Below are 21133 nucleotides of genomic sequence, written 5' to 3' on the forward strand. Positions count from 1 at the left end.
TACCAGTTAGAAGCTACATTTCCCACTTCCCGAACACAATCCAGCATTCTGTACATACCTCTTCGTGGAGGCTACCTGGAGACTAGTTTTTTTTTTTTTTTGGGAGTGATCAAAGGTAATTGCAAAGATATCAGTTAGTAAAGGAGAACTTCCTTGACTGAGTACATGTCACATTTATTTACATGTTTTTCAAACAAACAATTTGAAATGCAAAAATAAGTCTTCAGGAAAAAGTTATGTTCAAAACGACAAACCTAACACAACAGGACTAGATACTATTCTTGTGGTTACTTTTTTTGTTTAATCATTAAACTTACAATTTGGATAAAGGACAACATTATTTACATGTATTTCTAGAACAAGCCCTTTGCTGGGTTAATGTGGTTTTTATAAGAATGACATCCCTTTCTAAAAGAAGTGCACAGTGTAATAAGTCTCTGGAAAGCCCAGGTACCAACAAAACCAACCCTGTCGTAGGAAAGGGAGGTTGCGGCACACAAGCAGTGTTTATAAAAGCAGCCAATGCTGCAGTCAGACTGCGTGTACTTCCATTTCTCGGAGTCAAATTTTCTTAGTCGCCATCTGTGGACTTATAATGATCTTCATCCACGGTGGAATAAATGTGGCCTTCGTTGCTGAGAAACTCCAAGGCTTGCCTGAGGGGGAGGGGAAAAAATAAATAAAAATAATTTATGTACTGGTATAATCACGGTAGGGATGGGTGGGAGAGTCATGAACTAGTAAGTACACCATGTCCCATTCAAGGATTACCGTGTAAATTGTCTAGGACAGGAAAAAAAAACCCCCCAAACCAAGAAACGACAAAGCTTTGTGATGTTATTGACACCAGGAGATTAACGCGCTATGGAAAGATTTACACAAAATGACAAGCAAAGCTGTGAAGTGATAGCTGTAGATAAATGTAATGTATGCATCTAGACAGTACTACTTACAAATTAGATGGAATACAGTTGGGGAAAGACAGAAAAGGACCTCTGAATACTAACTAACAAAGCACAGTAGAAGCATTGAGTGCAAGGCTGCAGCTGCATACAGCAATTAATAACTTGTTTGGAATGCATAGAGGGGATAATAAATGCATGTGATGAGAACTTTACTTTTGTATTTCCAGGGTCAGGAAGGAAAATGTTATTTTCTTGTTCCTCTGGATCAACACAATTTGAATTCATGTAAGGTTGAACTTGAGGCTATATTTTCAACCTTACTACCTGGGTTATCTACACCAATTTTTTGGGGGGATTTTTTTTTTTTTAAACTTCGATGTTTGCTTTTCTAACGCCAAGGGGCATATTCAATGGTTTGAATTTCCCGCAGCGTTAAAAGTATTACCGATATAACGGTAATACTAAGCCGGATTTCAGCTCGCAGCTCCCTGAGCTGAAATCCAGCGTGAAAGGTACCGTAATAACGGTATTTACGTGTACTATTACCGTAATGACAGTAATAGTGCGCAAGTCGCATTACTTTTGCCAGTAATGCAAACAATTGAATATGCCCCCAAATGTGTTACACACAAATATCAGAGCCAAATTGCTTACAAGTAAAAGGTTATTTTTGTAAACACTTAATTTAGAAGTTTGTATAATGCGTTTCCCATCACGTTCACGGGTGCGAATAAGTTAACAAGTTTTGGAACCTCAACTTACACTGGGAAACTGTTTTTGGTACATAAAGACAAGCACCAACCACCTGAAGAGAAAGTGTACAAAATGTAAAAAGCTTTGCTTCAATTTATTTTATTCTTAGTAAAGCAGTACATGAAGGTAGGTCAAAAAAAAGTTATACAATAAGGTCTGCTGCACCATGCTCTAGTACAAACAACTTGCCATCACTCGAAAGCATGATGTGAGCAACATCTGGTTAACGAGAATCAATTTGGCCTTTTCATTCTTTTAATTTTAATGCAGATATAGAAATATATATGCTGAAATGGTGTAGACAAACGTTTCTTCTAAGGAATAAAAGGGCTATTTGTTTTAAAGTAACTGAAGTGCTGGTGTGCTCATTCTTTTAGATTTGTGACTTTCTTACTAATTTGGATGAGTGAGAGATCTAGCTATCAATTAAGGAGGGGACTAATCAGTTCTTTCATGAACACATTCCGTGGCCACTTTATTATGTACATCTGCTCGTTAAGGGAAATAACTAATCAGCCAATCATGTGGCAGCAACTCCATGCATAAAAGTATGCAGACATGGTATAGAGAGGTTCAGTTGATGTTCACAAAAACCCACCAGAATGGGGAAGAAATGTGATCTAACTTTGGAATGATTATTCGTGCCATATGGGATAGTTTGATAATCTCAAACTACTGATGTCCTGGGATTTTTGCACACACCTGTCACTAGAGTTTACAGAGAATGATGCGCAAAAAAACAAACAAACATCCAATGAGCGTCAGTTTTATGGGCGAAAGCGCCTTGATAACGATAAGGTCAGATGAGAATGGTCAGACTGGTTCAAGCAGACAAAGAAAACAGTAACTCAAATACACATGTGTTACAGCAGTAGTATGTAGAAGAGCATCTTTGCTATTGTAGGCCACCCACTGCAAGGTTTCATGTTCAGTGCTTTCAGAGGACCGCACCAGGTTCCACTCATGTTCGCTAAGAACAGGAAACGAAGATTACAGTGGGGTACAGGCCAGCAAAAAACTAGAGAATTGAAGACTGGGAAAAATGTTGCCTGGTCTGACAAATCTGACAAAGATGATATTGTCAGAATTTGTCAAAAAAAAAAAAAAAAAAAAAGTAATCTGGCTTGCCTCAAAAGTGCAGGCTGGTGGTATTGTAATGGAGTGAGAGAATGTTTCCTTGGCACAGTTCAGGCACCTTAATACTAACGGAACATCGTTTGCTGTACTGAGTATTGTTGCTGACTATGTGCATCTCTTTATGGCCACAGTCTACCTATGGCTACTATAAGCAGGATAACATGCCATTTGACAAAGCCACATCATCTCAAGCTGGTTCCATGAACATGACAATAAGTTTAGTGTACTCCAATAACCTTCAAAGTTACCAGATATCAATCCAGTAGAGCACCTTTGGAACGTGGTGGAACGGTAGAGGCATGAATGTGAAGCATACAGGTTTGCAGCAACTGCATGAATCTATCATGAACCAGAACCTCCAAGAAATGTTTCCCGAACAGTGTTAAATCCATGCCATAAAGAATTCAGGCTGTTCTGGGGGCAAAAGGTGTTCATAATCTATATTGAAAACGTATGCCTAATAAAGTGGCCACTGAGAATAAAGTTATGTATGTATAAATTCAAGCATCCAGTCATGCAGTTTCAGGTCAAACATTAGAGTAGAATGGGTAATACTGAAGAGTTCAGTGACTTTCAACATGACACTGATAACAAAGTCTGTTCATCAAATTTTTGCCCTGATCAAGCTGCCCCAGTCAACTGCATGTGTTATGAAATTAAAACATCGAGAAGCAGTGGTAAGATACACAAGCTTATAGAACTGGCCGCCCGAGTACTGAAGTGCGTAAGAACGTTCTTGGTTGCAACACTCATTAACGAGTTCCAAACCACCTTTGAAAGGAACGTCAGCAGCTTCATGGATTGAATTTCCATGGTAAAGCAGCTGCACACAAGCCTCAGATCACTATGTGCAATGCCAAACGTTGACTGGAGTGGTAATAAAGCACATCAACATTAGGCTCTGAAGCAATCACCCTGCACCATATGGCAGTCTGACCAATATGGTGGGTGCATTGAGAATGCTTTCTACCCAAATGCGTACTGCCAACAGTAAGCTTGGTGCAGATGGAATAATGGTCTGGCCCCATTTTTTTGAGGAAAGGAAGTCTTAAAGCTGGCACGTATAATGATACTCTTGATAATTGTGTGCTTCCAAGTTCGTGGAAACAGTTTTGGGAAGGCCCTTTCTTGTTTGACCTTGACAATGCACTAGAGCCCAAAGAGGTTCATCAAAAATTTAGATTATCCCAAGATTGATATGGAAGAACTTGACTGGTCTGCACAGAGTCATGTGACCTCAAACCCAATGGAACACCCTTGCGATGATTTGAAATACAGACTGCAAGCCAGGCCTTATTGCCCAACATTAGTGCCTGAGCTCATTCATGCTTTTGTGGATGAATGACAGCCATGTCCCAAAACTTAGTATAAAAGCCTTACCAGAAGAGTTGAAAATGTTCTTGTAGTAAAGAGGGGACCAACTACACATAAAATGCCCATAAGGTGAGATGCTCAGGTGTCCACTTATTTTTGGCCATGTAGTGTATATATACACACACACAAACATGTAAACTGTAATATTCTAAAATTTGTCACAAATATATACCTGCAATGACCCTTCTATTCCTTCCCTTTAAACCTCAAGCACTTGTGGGTATTTGTTGTACTTACTTGATAGTATTAGCATTCATTCCATGAAGCCTTGACTTCAAATCATCAGCACCCATTCCTTCACTGCCTTTGCAGCTTTTAATTAGATTCAAAATCTAATGGAAAGAAAAGGCAGGGGAGACATAACACAAATGGTGGCAAATTAGATTATATTACAGGTTCCACGACAGGCCTACTTTATTGCAATATAAACCCAACTCTACAATATGCTGCAGTGCTCCACAGTCAAGGGTCAAGCTTATGCAGTCCACTACATATGTTTGGCCCTCATTTGTGTATCAGATAGCAAACGTCAGTTTGAACAGAATAATGGGAAGAAAATAAAAAATAAATCACCCCATTTTAACTCATCAATTAGGTTTCACCATAGCCTTGTATTTCAATTCAGCAGGGAGACAAACAATTCACCCTGTAATTCTTAACTCGTTTGAGAACTTCTGCACACCAAAAAAACCAAACAAAACCACATGTATACAAACCTAAAAGGAATAATCACCCAAACACACATTTTCGTTTAAAAAGGTCTTCAGACAAAGCCACAATGTTAGGGCCAGAGGAGAACACTGAACTCTCACTAATTCCCGGGTGTTCTTACTTGCCACCTGTCTCTTGCTCTATTATACTAGGCACTGACATTCAACATGCAAGGGACAGTAAAATTGTTAAATAACTAGTCCAAAATAGTTCAGTCACCTGACTCTGATGTGGTGTCAGTCCATTTGTTTGCATGTCATTTCCTCCTGAGAAACTTCCTCTTGCATCTCCCAGACGTCCAGGTGTACTGAGCACCACAGAGGATGCACCACCTCCAGGCTACAAAAGACAGAATAAGCAATTTCAAATAAATGCTATACACTAATCCATCAAAACAGCATTAGTAATCTACAAACAACTGAGCTATTGCAACAAGGAAAATAAAAACTGGTGATATTTTACTAGTCAATGCACTTAATACATGAGATTATACATAATACTCTAATATGTTCCTGTGGATAACCTATAGAACCCATGGATATGTGTACAGCTGTCAATATGAACAAGCTCTTTTGGAGCAGACAAAAGCTGGTGAAAACATGCTGTGTACACCAAGATGTGGGTAGTATACTTGGGATGCAGGCTTAAGTTTTTTGATCAAAATATGAACTAATACCTCATGTTTTCATTTTGCTAGACACACACAGATATGCAGTTTAAAGGATAAGCGCTGACAACTTTCTTTTTGTTTAGTATACTTTACATTAACTTTTGAACACTTTACAAGAAGTAAAACATACTAAGATACAGATTATCATTTCTAATCTTATCCCATAAAATACATTGTTGGGCAAGGGACCATTACCAGTGATGGCAGGAGTACTGCAGGAAACTAGCTATGGGACCAGCTGCAGGTCTGTTATTTGAGGGAAGCAGGTTCAGAGGAAATCTGAGGAAGAACTACTTCACAGAAAGGAGTAGTGGATAACTGGAATCTCCTCCCATCAGAGGTGGTAGATGCTAATGCTATTACAGTAGAGAAATTTAAACATGTTTGGGATAGACATAACGATATCCTTACAAAGAACTATTGATGAAATAGAGTTTGAGGTTACCATATGTTAAAAAAATAAATGGACCCATTTTTCTATCTATCCGAGGGGGGGGGGTGGTTGTACAATTTTGTATTGATATATTAACTGCAATTCTGCTTTAATAATGTTTGTTCTGTAAGTTACACAAGTCATTGCACCATATCCTCCTTTATAAGAAAAGGTTTCCAAATGTTTCTAAAAATATCTCAAAAACTAATGTTTTTTTCATTGTGAACTTACTGGACTCTGAGCATTTAGACTCATGTGAGCCTGAACAACTTCCAACATGTGTGACACAAACTCATTCATGTCTTCAATAGGCGCTATCTTAAATGCAACAACACTCTTCTTGTTCTGCAGAAAAGGAAAGAAAATGATCTGTAAGATTTCAATTGTACGCATCAAATATGCCCAAAGACGGTATGCTACAATTATAACTTACTCCTACCATTTATTAATGTCAACACAACATTGGCTGAAAGCACAGATTTAGTACAGCAGGGTCATTACAATACACTGGACAGCATAGGTAACATTCAGTTTTCAGACAGAAGAGGTTATAACTACAACTATCAATTGCCTGCATTACCTGAAAGGAACGAAGATGACCAGACACTTTCACATAGCTCCTAGGAGGCACCACTACATTTTCACAACTTGCTTCCTGCAAATAAAGCATACTGAAGTGAACTTGTGTATTTTGATTATATTAAATGCTTAACATATCAACAATGCTGTAATCACTTAACTGGGCATTAAAATTCCTACTACCATATACCATACTAAGCAACACGAATATGTAAGCTTGTACATCTGGCTGCTAAAGACAGTCAGGATTCCAATGTTGGGACCAGCAGCCACAGCATTCCTGTTATGTAATAGGAGAATTGTCATGCAGAGTAGAAAGGCCTTGTTATACACATGGTAGGTGCAGATCAGACATCCCATGCAAAGCAACACTAGATCTATGCAAATATGTAACAATTGTTATATTAGTTTGTTAGATACAAATTAGTTTGGATCTACTAATTTTGAAAGTATGGGAGACCTACATGGAGTTCCAAATTCATCCATTACTCCAGTCCTAACTTTCATGAAAACAGATACCCTCCCACTGAATAGGGACAAACAAAAGACTAAAGGTTGCAAAGATATACTCTATATGTATTTTTTTGGCAAATTCATGGTAATAACAGCAATTTAGACATTGCATTACATGCCAATGACTGTATCCTGAAGAACATTTATGCACCTTACATGCAAATAACCGCCCCCTTGTTAAACCTGCAATGCTTGCAAAAGGTGTTGACACAAAACCAGATGAACAAGGCTTTGGCTTCCTTCAGTTATTATAGACATCCAGATGGGGAAGACAGTCATTATTTGACTTTTCACATAAAAAAGATGACTTGGACATTATACCAAAATGGTTGCCTTCATCCCTCCATTAAAACAAAACTTCCTTTCAAATAAGGATATTTCATGGAAAAGGCCTGCTTGCTAAATGGCTGGCAAAATTTGTAGGGCAATTCCACTAATGGGTGCCTCTGGATAAAAGGACGATCAGTTAAATACGCAGTCAGATTAATAAAAAAATAAAAAGAATGTGCACCTCAAGTGTTATGCTTTTAACTTTCTATTAAAATTAACTACAAAGAAAATAAAAGCAATGTTTTAATAACATTTTTCCCATTACAGGGTAGAAATATACTTCTACGTCCTCAGATAGATATAAGATGTTGCCTTCTTCTTGCTGTTTGAAATAACAATCAGATAAAATAATTTTTAATAGCTACCATTCAACCACCAGGGAAACAAATTCAACATAGGATAAAGAATTGGCCTGTGAAATAACAGTTCATGGAACAATGGTTGGACCTCACAGATGTAGTAACAAAATATCCAATTTGCTAGAACTGTGCCATTACAATGATTTGTGATTCCATCTAGTTTTACCTTCTACCCAATATTAACTTTTGGTCATCCATCCATGAAATAGATTTTTTTTCCATATGTGCTTCCTACCCCTTAGACATGCATCTGTCAGTCACAATTAGATCTTCAATAACTCAGGGGATGCACGTATTACTATTATCCACTGATCATTAAAAGAAAGTATTTTGTAAAGGCATTAAGAAGACTAAATCCAAAGAAAGCCCCATTTCAATTCCAAGACCTCAGCAATACCTCCTGAAGTATGCATGTGCCATCTTGCCTTGGATGTCCCAGCATGTATTTGGCTTTCTTAAGATTCTTATTACCACATCCAGACTTTTGGATGTGAAGAGTCTCCATTTAGATATCTGCAGAGGGTTTCCTTCCAGCACTAACACTTAACCTTCCTAAACCGATTGAAAAAAAAAAAGTGTTTTTATGGTCTTAATCTTTAGACAGAAATTGTCCTCCGACGTCAGAACTTTAATCCAAAACACTCCGAGATTGATCAAGAGACCCCATTTAGATTTATTTTATTTTTTTTTAAATTGAGTCTTAGACCGCTTCCTTTCTACAGGAAATCACTTTGTCTGGTGCCTTCTGAATGGCATGATGTACAGCCTTTTAAATAACCAGGAGAGAAGCAATTATCTGATTCCTATGAGATGACTCAAGTTAAAACAGCATGTAAACCCTTGTGTGTCTTTTTCAATTAATGCTTTCTTGACCATTGTATCTTGAAGCACTTGCAAACCAAAGAAGTGCAGAGACTTAAGCAGTGGGTGCCACCTAAAGAGGGAGGATTCAACAGTGTCCGACTGCCTGTACATCAGAGAACCGCATATAATCTGTCTGCGTCTGAAATACAGCAGAAGGTTGTGGTAGAAGACACCTGGATGGCACACTGGAACTCACATTTGCCAGAGTAGAACTGCTGTTAAAGGAGGAGTACACGGTACTGTGGCAGAAACTTCTCTTGAGCTTGAAAAATTATCTACTTATCTGGCTTGTGACGAGAATGCCTGTAGTAGAAATAGTAATAGCGAACTCGCTATTACAGTCACACACGTGTGACTGTAGTGTATCACTATTATGAAGTCATGAAACCTGTTAGAGAGTGGGTTGCTCCTCACTCGACTAGTGGATTCACCTCATACAAGTTTTATTTACAATTGCTTGATGACTGGAAAAAAAACCCCAAAAAAACCCAAAAACAAAACCAACACACAACTTACATCTGTGTCAACCCACTGTCTAACATCCATCGGTGCTGCTGTCATATCATCTACTTTATACAAGATGTTTGTTGGAGCCTTTTCTGCATGTCTCACTATGCCAACAATCGTGACCTGAAAGAGAAACATTTGAGGGCTGAAATTACCAGTAGTGACAATGTAATAAGCAGTAAACAACTATGTGGCATTCGAGCAGACTTGTCGTTTACTACCAATGTTGATGTCCATTTTGTACATTACATGATCAAAAGAGGGTGGACAAGATCAGCACATCTATACGTGCCTGCTAAACATCTCATTCCGAAATCATTGCATTAATATGAAGGTAGCACCCCCCCTCCTCTTGATGCTGTAGTAACATCTGCTCTTCTGGGAAGGCTTCCAACTGGATTTGGGAACAGGTTGCAGTAATTTTCATGCATTCAGCCACAAGAGTATTAGGGGGGTCAGGCACGGATGTTGGGCAATAAGGCCTGGCTCGCAGCTGGCGTTCCAATTCATTCAGAAAGGTGTTTGAAGTTACGTCTTCAAACTCACCCCTCAAGAAGGTGCAGCAAGTCTAATTAACTCAGCAATGGACTGAGCCAAGTATCTCATCCAAGAAGGTTCTGCCATCTCAGCTGCATGTCCCCCCAGACGTGTACGAGACATGGTTATCCACTTTGCAGGCCCCATACTGGGTACCTGGATCACATCAACTGTTAGGCAATTTCGCTTGGTACCTGGAGTAGTTGAAATACATAGATGTTTCTTCGTCAGCTTCAGTCTTAGAACAAGCTCCTTTTACAAACAAACTATAAAAGGCAGGGTGCGACGAGATAGAATCAGACATACAATATGAATTCTGATGTAGGCATAAACTGCAGGGGGGTTGCTCCTCACCCCACTAACCCAGTGCAATGCGTCTCTCCTGTCCAAACTTGCCATCAATCCCTATAAAAATCTGCCCAACTACTTGGGCACATAATTAGGAGTGAGGCTTGGAGAGGTGCAAAGCTTCAGTCTTCATAACTCTTAAGTCCCCACCTCCTGGGCCATCACCTCAACCCCAGGTAACAGTATCCCCCCAAGATGGTTTTGTAAAATGGATTCAACAGCAAAAACAAAAACTAAGAGGCATAAGCCAAAACATTTAAAAAAAATAAAAAAAAATTTTAGTGAAGAAAAATCTTATTACAGCATACAATGACATTCTAGAGAATTGTGTAATTACAACTTTATAGAAAGAGTTTTGGGAAGGCCCTTTCCTGCTTCGCCCCATCTAACAACCAAAGTAGCAGTGTCCTCCAGATAGGATGTAGGGGAAACAGCCCCAGACCACAATCCCTCCTCAACCAAACTTTACAGTATGCATTCAAGTAGGAAGTATTCTCTAGATTCATCCATCAGACTGCCAGATGGTGAAGCGCAATTTGTCACTCTGGAGAACATGTTTTCCCTCTGTAGAATAGTGTACTGTACACCACTCCTGTTGATGAATGGCATTCTGCATAGCGATCTGAGGCTTGTGCACGGCTGCGGAAACCCACTTTTCCATAGTACAGTTCTTGTGCTGACATTGCTTCCAGAGGAAGTTTTGAACTCAGCGAGTGTTGAAACTGAGGATAAACTTTTTACAGCCTTCAAGCTATTTTTATGAACTTCAGCACAAAGCATCCCCATTCTTTGAGCTTATGTGGACTAACGTTTCATAGCCGAGCTGATGTTCTATGCAGTTGACTATGGAGATTGCATGCTTGTGTGCTTAAATTTTAGGCACTGGTTAGCAATGGGTGTGGCAGAAATGGCTAACACTAATCAGGGTGTCCACATACTGCTGGCCATGAAGTGTATGCAGCCTCTCAATATTGCTAGTATCCAGTGACATCACAGGGGCACTACTTTACTATATAATGGTTCATAGTAAATTCATAAGCTACATTCTTGTGAATACTAGTTCTACCCAGAAAATGGATGCTTCTACTGGGTGTAGATGACAGCTCCACTATAGACATCTGTTTCTACTTAAAACAAAATGGGATATCTAGTTAAGCAGAAACAATACAGTTATTTCACATACAATAATTTCACCCATGAAGTCACTGCAGGCTTACACGGATAATCAACCAACTCTGGTCTGCTGCTATACACCAATACATGCTACAAAGTGCACAGACCACAAATTCAGAGCTTTACATCCAAATAAAAAAAAAAAATTAAATTCCACTTTATAAATTTATGATTTACTGTATCTCATTTTGATAATAGCATTATATGTGTTATGTGAAGGCTTCACCATTAAGATAACATTCCTTAGCATAAGTTACACTAGATTTAACACACCATACTCAATTTAGGTTGATCAAGTTTCACTTTCAATTACCCCCGAGGTAGCGCAGCGTTAAACCTATTACCGTTATTTGAGTAAATTTATCCCGGCTTTCTGCTTGCAGCTCAGGGAGCAAACATCTGGTGTTGAAACATACCGTAATAACGGTATTTAAGCGCATTACCGTAAGAAGCGCACTATTATAGTAAAAAGTAACCTGGCCAATTGAAACCCCTGTAGATGTCTACAGTCAACATACATATATGTAGTGAACCAACTCAAACAACTTAAGTGAGAATATTTTAATAAATCACAAGGACTCACATACCTGAGAAAGTTCGACCTCTCCAATTCTGAATAGTTCATCACTTTGGGTAGCAAAAAGTAGTTGCGATACTGTACAGGGTACTATTTGCTGTGCTCTGGATCTCTGTAAAAGATCACAAAATAGATTAATTATATCTGCAGTGAACAAAATGAGTTCTTTAGAGTGGGCCTGTTAGAGTATAAATTTGCATATATCAATGCTTCCTTGTAAACAACATTGTATTTTTCTGGTAAGGGGCATGAATCAGTGGTTCTTGGCGCTGGCTCTTGAGCAGGAGACTCAAGTTGATCCAGGGCACTTTAAAGGACTGTGCCTGAGCCTAGTTAACGGCAAAACATAACGTGTTGGGGAACTGTAGTTGCTTGGCATGCCTGGTATGAAGGTATATTAATCCTCACAACCAGGCATCCAAGACATTGGGTTTCAAGCCACACCACTTGCAGTTAAGTTTATTGAGCAAGGGTGGGCACGCAGTGTCACCAGATGGCCGAGAAAGGGATTTTACGATAAGTACAAAAATCCTATTTTGTCTTACATCCTATTGGGGGACAATAGGAAACATACCAAAGCTTCTCTGACCCGGCTGCACACAAAACCTTACGCCCAAAGCTGGCATCCGGGGATGCAATGCCCTACAACCTGTAGAATTTTACAAAGGTGTGGATAGGTAACCACGTAGTGCCCAGCACAGTTCAGCCGAAGCTCTATGCCTCACAATCCTTGTCGATCGAGCCTACAGGCCACCTGGAAATGGCCTAGCTGACCTCATGGAAGCCATATTTGATGGTTGAAGTAATCCATTGAGCCAGACACCTTAGAGGGGGGCCAACCGCGTTTGTGTGCAAAATACAGCACAAAGATCAGTGATTTTGCAAAGTCCTGCAGTGCGATTTACATAGCACTTAAGGGCCCTCACCAATGTTGATGTCCATTTTGTACATTACATGATCAAAAGAGGGTGGACACTCACCATATACAAAAGGAAAAAGAACTGATCAAACGGTCGAGAACTTGAAGAAGCAGGAAAAACAATTTCTTGATCCCACTGGAAGGGAGACACAACCCTAGGAACAAAGTCGTCCCTGGTGCAAAGCACCGCCCTATCTGTATAAAAACAAGGAAGGGGAGAAATACAGGACAACACACCCAACTCAGATACTTGGCATGCTGAAGACACTGTCAGTAGAAAAAACACTTTCCAAGTGAGATACCGAATCTCCAGAGAATTCAACGGTTCAAATGGTTCTTTGACCAACGTTTGAAGAACCAAATTCAAATCCCATGGCTGCATTGCATATACAAACAAGGGAAGGAGATAAAGCACCCACTGTAGGAAAGTGTAAACCTCCGCCAGGAAGGCCAACTTATGTTAAAAATAAATGGACAAGGCTGAAACCTGTAAATTTAAGGATGCTAACACAAACCCTCATCTAAATCTGCCTGGAGGAAGGCAAGTAACCTGGAAAGGTTAAAATAATGTGTAAATGGTCTGCTTCACACCATGAAATATATGCCTTCCAGATTCTGTAATAGTTGGCATAAGAAGGTTTCCAAGCTCTGATCATTATTTTCACCAACCCTTTAGCTGTCAGAATCATAGTTTTAATAGTCACAACGTAAAGGACAGACAACTTAATGAGTGGCATTGAAGGACAGGTCAGAGAAGCATTCTGAAAGGAGGTTCTATTGCCATTCCCCGAAGATTCGAGAACCAAGCTCGCTGCGGCCAGTCTGGGGTCACCAGGATGGCCGTCACCAGTTTCCTTTTTAACTTCTAGAGAACCTAGGGGAGCATGGGAAGAGGTAATAGATAGATAGTAGACAAGGTGAAACTACCAGGGAATCACCATGGCGTCACTAACCTCATTGTGGAGCTAAGACAGGCCTGGCCAACCTGTGGCTCTCCAGATGTTGTGAAACTACAGATCACAGCATTCCCTGCCAGTGATCAGCTGGCAATCTAATGACAAATCTTGATGGGGCTTGTAGTTTCACAACACCTGGAGAGCCACAAGTTGGCCAGGGCTGAAATAGGAGATCGAACACCTTCTGCTGTATGGACCATTCCCATGAACGGACCTTGTTTCTACAAAGTTAATCGGCCTCCCAGTTGTCTACTCTGGGAATAAATATTGCCAAGATCACTGGAAAGAGACGCTCTGCCCCCAACATTATCCTGGTTGAGTCCTTAATGGCCCTGGTACTGCGAGTGCCGCCTTGATGGATTATATATGCGACTGATGTTGCATTGTCTTACTGCCCTCTGACTGGTTTTCCTTGCAGAAAACTCTATGCCTGGACTAGCACATTGATGAGGAGACATGTCTCCAGAGGGTCCCACAAAGCCTAGAATCATCATCATCGTTTATTTATATAGCGCCACTAATTCCGCAGCGCTGTACAGAGAACCCATTCACATCAGTCCCTACCCCATTGGAGCTTACAGTCTAAATTCCCTAATATAGACACACACTACAGACAGACACTAGGGTCAATTTTTGATAGCAGCCAATTGACCTACCAGTATGTTCTTTTTGGAGTGTGGAAGGAAACCGGAGCACCCGGAGGAAACCCACACAAACACAGGGAGAACATACAAACTCCACACAGATAAGGCCATGGTCGGGAATTGAACTCATGACCCCAGCGCTGTGAGGCTGAGTTGAGATTGCTGCCCCCCCTCCCCCCACACTGGTGTCCGTGGTCATAATTGCCCACTCCCAGGTTTGAAAAGATCGACCTTTGGAGAGGTGTGAACTGTGCAACCACCAAGCAAGGGACTGGCACACAGGAGAGGATAGTGAGATTATCTGCTTGTCCAGATGCAGTAAAATTTTGCAAAAAAGTTCCCACTGGAACGCTTACAAGTGGAACTGTGCAGAGGGCCCTGCTCAAAGATAGACTATAGTGCCTAGCAGCTTCATGCACCTCAGCAAAGATGCCTCTCGTTTCTTCAAGAAGTCCCTGGATTTTTTGACTGGACTGAATGAATCCTATCCTCCAGGAGGAATACTTTCTGACACCTGGTGTCAAAACACAGACCTAAGAAGCGCATCGTCTGCACTGAGATCAGTGAAGACTTTGGGAGGTAGACTATCCAACCATGAGCCTCCAAACAGAACCTGGTTATATGGATCTGATGGGACAGGGTCTAAAAGGACGATGCTTTCAGAATATCATCCAGATAAGGCATCACGATAATACCTTAAGAACAGAGAGACATTTCTGCCATCACCCTGGTGAAAAACCTTCAGGACTTTGGCCAGATCGAAGGGTAACACCATGAATTGGTAATGGTCGTTCCTTACCAACAAGCGGAGTAAGCGCCGATGTCCCTGCCATATGGGAACACAAAGGCAAGCGTCCTTTACATCTAGAGAAGCCATGAATTTTCCCTGTTCACAATTACTGACATGAGAAACTCCATCTTGAACACTGCCCTGCAGGTTGAGAGTAAGTTTAGAATAGGTTTTAAAGAGCCGTCCGGGTCTGGAACCAGGAAAAGGTTGGAGTAAACCCCCATTTTAGTGGCTGGACTAGAATAATTATTATTATTATTATTTTTTATTTATAGGGCGCCACAAAGTATCCGTAGCGCCGTACAAGGACAAACAATGGCACAGTACAAGGTGAAACAGCACAGTACAAGTAACAGTAAGGCCTATAACTCTGGGGGCTCAGGCACAGCATGAAAGAGAGGGAGGGAGGGGAAAAGTGAGTATAGGCAGGTAACTATGGCCCAAGAGGGTGGGCACGGATGACAGGTTGAGAGTCACTGAGGGGAGCGGAGAGAAGCGAGAGGAGACAGAGGGCAGAGGGACTGAGAGGAGGTGAGCTGAGTAGCTGGAGAGCGCAGTTAAAAGTGATGGAAACAGAAGGTAGGAGAGCCCTGCTCAAAGGAGCGAACAATCTAAAGGGAGGGGAAGACAGACAGACACATGGATGAGACGGAGAGACGGGAGGAAGGGATGAGAAGAGAGGTAGCCGACCGGTGGGAGTTTAGGCATGAGACTGGAAGGCTTTAAGGAAAAGGTGGGTTTTTAATGTTCGTTTGAAAGAGGAATAATCACCCCCAAATCCAGCAAGGTCTGGATTGCTATTTGGAGCTCTGTAGGGTGGAAGTCCTGTGGTGAAAAAAATGGCTACGAGGAAAGCGAGGCAGGTCTATGACATACCCTTTTGTGACAATGCCCCTGATCCAGGGGTCGAGCGATGATTTCAGCCACTTGTCCAAAACATTAGAAGACCCACTTCCACCACATTACTGCGGATGGGAGCGACATCCTGCAGAGGCTGATTCGGATGGTTTGGGATTTCCACTTCTGGAGGGCCCTGGCCCCGTTGTAAACCACCCCTCGAGGGAGCATTAGACTGACCTCTGGCAGGGAATGCTCCAACAGTTAAAGGAACGAAAGGACCAAAATCTGGAATGCTTAGGCTTGTCCTGGGTTACTGCCAAAAATGTGCATTTTTCTCCCATAGCCTCAGAGATGAGCTGGTCTACTCTATCTCCAAAAAGAGAAATGCAATCAAATGGGACCGCTTCTAGTGTGGTGTGCGCTTAGAATCCACATCTGCGGACCAAGTGTGCAGCCACAAAGAACATGTTGCTGCAATAAATAGCGCAGAAAGGTTTGCGATAACCGAACAAACATCCAAGGATGCCTGTCCGATAAAGTCAGAGACCTCTGTGATGTGTCAGAAGCAATAACTCATCCGCAGGCTAACTGCTCTGGCCATAATTGAATGGCCTTATTGACCCAGGCTGAGGATATACCCAGCCTATGAACAACCTCGCTATGGGAGGGTCTATCCTTGGAAGAGCCTCCCATTATTCTCATTATTGTACCAGAAGGGGGTAGAGAGCTCTAAACTTTCCTGGCACGTAAAAACGGCAGACAGGCTTGTTCCACGCCCCCACAATCATATCCATTAATTTGGGGAAAAAGGAGGAGGAGGAGGAAAGGGAGGAGGAGGAAAAGGAGGAAAGGGAGGAGGAGGAGGAGGAGGAGGAAAAGGAAGAGGAGCAGATGTTTAATCTGCCTTATAAAAAGCGAGAAACCAGCAGCACAAGATCTCTCTGAATTGGCAAAACTTGAAGTTTGTCTAACTCCAAGCACCAAGACATCCATCCCCTGGAATGTGGATGAATCATCCATGCTAACGGAACAATCATCCCTAGAATCTCTGTGGATTTTGCCCTCCTCCTCTGACGAAAGGTCTGAAGTAGAGCCTGCAACCCTAGCCTCCTGCGAGACCTGACTCTTATGAGATGGTCTTTTACCTCCACTCAGAAGGCATTCCAGAGATAAAGTGGCTTTGGCCAAACCCTGGTCTGAGGCCGCAAGAGTTTGCATCAAAGAGGATCCACCCGAGACACTCCTGAGGAGGAGTGGCCGGTTTGTGAGCCTGACTGGTATGATGCAGAAATGTAAGCAGAAGATTGATCTACCTCACAGTGTGATATTACCCACGTGAGCTCAGCCAAGGTTGAATGCAAGGGCGCAGCCACGCAGGTTCTTTCGCGGACATAGCGCAGACTGGGTCTGGCTGTGATCCCAAATCGCCGCCTCACAGGGACTCCTTATGGTCAGACTAACCATACATTTCAGTCATGCAGGAATGTATACATAGGCATGTTTATATGACAATAAAGGCCCAGGATGTATAACAAAGTATATATCTGGTGACCCCTTCTGTTTAGTTTAATGGCTTCTGCAAAGTTTACAAATTATATCAGATCCTAACTAAGATAGGCATAATTGTAAGTCTGATTGGTAATCTGATCCCCAAAATGACAGTCTCATAAACACACTATTACATCAGCACTGGTAGAAAGAGCATTCAAACAGTTAAAAAAAACCCAAAATAAACCTGTCTTGTATGAGAGACACAGTAGAGATCTGACTCAGTGCAGAAAAAATGGCACAGAGAGCTCCAGTGAAGGCACTAGGAAGTGGGAGTCCAGGACCTTCTATAATTACGATTTGTGCTGCTGTGCTCTCCGATTCAACGGAGATCTGGCTGTGGCTGCTCGGGTCCCCCTTCTGTCTGGCAATGCTTGTTCGGGGGCCCACAGCACCTGTGTGTGTGCGGTTGCAGCTGTCAGGGCCAACAGTTAAATGACGATTAGCTTCCCAGGGTGGAGGAAGGCCGCAGGCTATCCACCCCCTGAGAGGCATGCCTGAGCCCAGCAAGATCCCCCCCCTTCCCAAAAATAAAAGGTAAAAGAAATAAAATAATATCCAGGGCAGGAGACCTGGGTGGTGGTTGCTCCAGTAGCTGCACTTACATACTGCCAGGATTTTTGCAACTCACCTTTGGCGCTGCACAGCTCTCTCAGTAGCAAGGGGGCATTAGAGCAACTGTTTTGGATTTCTCCCACAGAGAGAGAGCACAGATCAGTACTATTATTAAGTAAACTTATTTAATAAAATCGATTATTAAAGCAGTTTAATGTCAAATTACTACCACCTGGCAAAGGCTTATACCATTTAAAAAATAAAATATAGAAGAATAGTGTTTCTAAATACTGGTTCCAGATGAAATACTGCTCTAGTACACAATAAGATTTCATCTTCAGATGACTGTTCAAATGTCAATTTAAATTTTGAATGTGGGTGCATTTTCTATTTAATAAGTAGAACCAGAACGGATAATATATAAACATACGTACGGATTTTTTTTCTCCTTGAGTAGGTGCTGGGGAGCCAAAGCCTCCAGGCGACTGAGTATACCCTCCTCCTCCCATGGTAGAGCCACCATATCCTCCATCAAATCCACCTAAAACAAATATACAAACATTAGGTTTAGAAAGGGTAAAATGAAGATGAGGGATGAAAAAAGCAAAAAAAAAAACACAAACCCAAAACAAAGTACAAATTCCATTTAAATATACCAAACAGTTTAATGGCCTTTGCTCACACATTTCAATATTAAAGGACTTATGATTATTATAAAGGTCTATAAACCTGCAACATCAATGACTTTCTGAAACCACTGCATGATACAGTAACACAAGAACAGACAAGGCCAGCTTCTTATTCAGAAAAGCTTATTTTTAAAGGATTAAATCAAGTTAGATCACTGATTTAACATCAGATTAACACTAAAGGGTGTCCCTTACACAAACTGCAATAGTATTTAGCCTGGGCAAACACTGTTTTGGGCATGAAATCAGCTGGCAAAATGGGCACAGACCATTTGAGCACATATCACTTGGGCAATCTTTTAGTAACAGGGGAACATCAAAGTGAGTATGCAAAATCATCCTCTCCAACACCCTTCTAGAGGAGTTTTTTTCCTCACCCACTTTGATTTGCCATTTTCTGAACACCTTCAAACCCTGAACCACATAGGCCAGGAGGTATCCATGCTTTACTCAAAGATTTTTTTATGGGACCCTCTTCCAACCATGCGTTGAGAATAGGGTGCACCCAAACTTGAAAGCCAGCTACTCACCAACATGGAGACTCCATAAAGAGACTCCCGAGATGAGGTCAGTTCCTTGATCTTTCAGTTGTTATGAATGAACAAGAGGAGTGTGGCATACAAACCGAAGGATGAACATGGTCTGGGAAACCCAATGCTGTTCCTTAGCACTGCCTTCTTGAGAGTCTCTTTTTGGAGTTTTTTTTGTTTTGTTTTTCAAGAACTTTATTTCTAAAACACATATATTCCACAAAGTACCAAAACAGGCCATAGCAAATTACAATGTATAAATCCAGCAAGAACTTTGCACTTGCTCAAGCCAATACACATAAAAAGAACGAGCAAGTTGGACTGAAATGTGGGTAAAGTTGTAGTACAATACCTCTAACTGGTATAAGAGTGAGGGGGTTTGTTTTTTGTTCCAAAATATGAGAAGGAGGTAGAAAGGAGAGTGGGGGCACAGTTGTTAGATTTTACACATGGAGTGCACTGTGTTTAGTGCCCAACAGGGGGAAAAATCCTTCCCTGCAGTGCGGCGGTGGATAGTATTCTGCATGAGGTTAGAAAAATAATCGAAATGGAGGGGGGCCGGATGGTTTCCGCGATCTGGTAGACACTAGAGGAGGTTGAGACATCAGCATGTGGCAGTCTCTGGATTCTTCACAATCTATCCTGTTCTTTCACCATTAGATTTTGTAGAAATCCCTTTTTAGTAAGGTTTACATACATTTAAAGTTTGTTTTTATTTCCTGACTATAAAGGGTGTGTGGGTGGTATTATAGATTGGTGACAGGGTTGTTGTAATGCAGAGTATTGTGTTAGAGAATGTCATGTTTCTTTGATGTATATAAATCTCATTTGTGAAGTAATGCAGTAGTATTTGTGGAGGGATTGTATGAGAACTGGGTGTTCTGATAATGTGAAGTTTTGTTCCTATTGGTCCATTTTACCCCTTCATGTTGTATATAGTCTATTATAGTCTGGACAAAGTAATGGGATTTATTTTTGTTGCAATTTTTTATCAAAAATAAAATATATAAACCCTTGCAAAAGTACAGTTACATATTCAAAATAATGAAAATACTATCTGTGCCCACTTTGCCACTTGATTTCATGCCCAAAACTGTCAGGCCAGGCAAAAGACAAATGTTTTATATGTAACTGGCCACCCTTTGTTGTTTACCAGTATTAAATTGGTGGCCCAACGGCATTTTAACCCTTGCAAACTACAGCTACTTATTCAAAATATGATGACTTTGCCTCCTGATTGCATGCCCAAAACCTTGTTGTGTCAGGTTAAATACTATTGCAGTTTGTATAAGGGACACCCTTTAGTGTTAATCTGATTGGATATCAATGATCCAACTTGATTTAATCCTTATAAGCTTTTCTGAATAAGAAGCCAACTTCAGCCTCGTCGAGAACAAAGCAAAACAGTTAAAAAAATGTAATATACTTGTAGGGATGAGCACATTACAAATGAGGTATCATAATGAGGTTGAGTAACAGACAGTCATGATTAAGGCACAAGTGGCCACTGAAGAACACGGGGGCAGGCTGGGGAGCATCTGACCTAATATGCGCCCTCCCGCCAGATTAGAATTTGCCAATCCTCCCCTGCCAGATACCTTTCTATGGAAGGACAAGACGAAGACATGACTTGTAGGACAGTACAGGAAACAGTACAGGTATGCCATGTGGAGGAAACATGTAATGATTAGATCTATCCCCACAACGCTGTCTGTTAGTAAATAACAACTACTGCGAGCTCACCGTGGCTGTTCCACATTCTGCCCCGTAATCTGCTTCACCTGTCTTCCTTGTCCAGCCTGTTGGCGCGCTATTCTTTCTGATCCAATAACAAGCCCCACCCACAATGCCCTTCTCCGTCGACGCGGGAACTTCTTTCGACCAATCAGTGG

General features: G+C 41.3%; 1 protein-coding gene across 1 annotated transcript; it reads right to left on the reverse strand.

The window, feature by feature from the left end:
• Window positions 1-153: 153 nt before the first annotated feature.
• RPA2 (replication protein A2) lies at window positions 154-21096 on the reverse strand. The gene is made up of 9 exons (XM_075195908.1): window positions 20985-21096; window positions 18457-18563; window positions 11781-11882; window positions 9145-9258; window positions 6564-6638; window positions 6215-6328; window positions 5100-5219; window positions 4407-4501; window positions 154-656 (listed from the first exon to the last, which is right to left on the reverse strand). The coding sequence occupies exons 1-9, from the start codon at window positions 20998-21000 to the stop codon at window positions 572-574; spliced, it is 828 nt and encodes a 275-aa protein (XP_075052009.1). The 5' UTR covers window positions 21001-21096; the 3' UTR covers window positions 154-571.
• Between the last annotated feature and the right edge of the window lie 37 nt (window positions 21097-21133).

This window comes from Mixophyes fleayi, chromosome 2, assembly GCF_038048845.1.
Source record: "Mixophyes fleayi isolate aMixFle1 chromosome 2, aMixFle1.hap1, whole genome shotgun sequence".
Taxonomy (NCBI): domain Eukaryota; kingdom Metazoa; phylum Chordata; class Amphibia; order Anura; family Limnodynastidae; genus Mixophyes; species Mixophyes fleayi.

Bases quoted from the DNA above. Each gene is read 5' to 3' on its own strand.
- RPA2 (XM_075195908.1), bottom strand. The intron at 11,883-18,456 runs GTACGTATGTTT...GATCTTTTACAG, and splicing joins CTCAAGGAGAAAAAAAATCC to AGATCCAGAGCACAGCAAAT. The intron at 5,220-6,214 runs GTAAGTTCACAA...TGTCTTTTGTAG, and splicing joins GTCTAAATGCTCAGAGTCCA to CCTGGAGGTGGTGCATCCTC.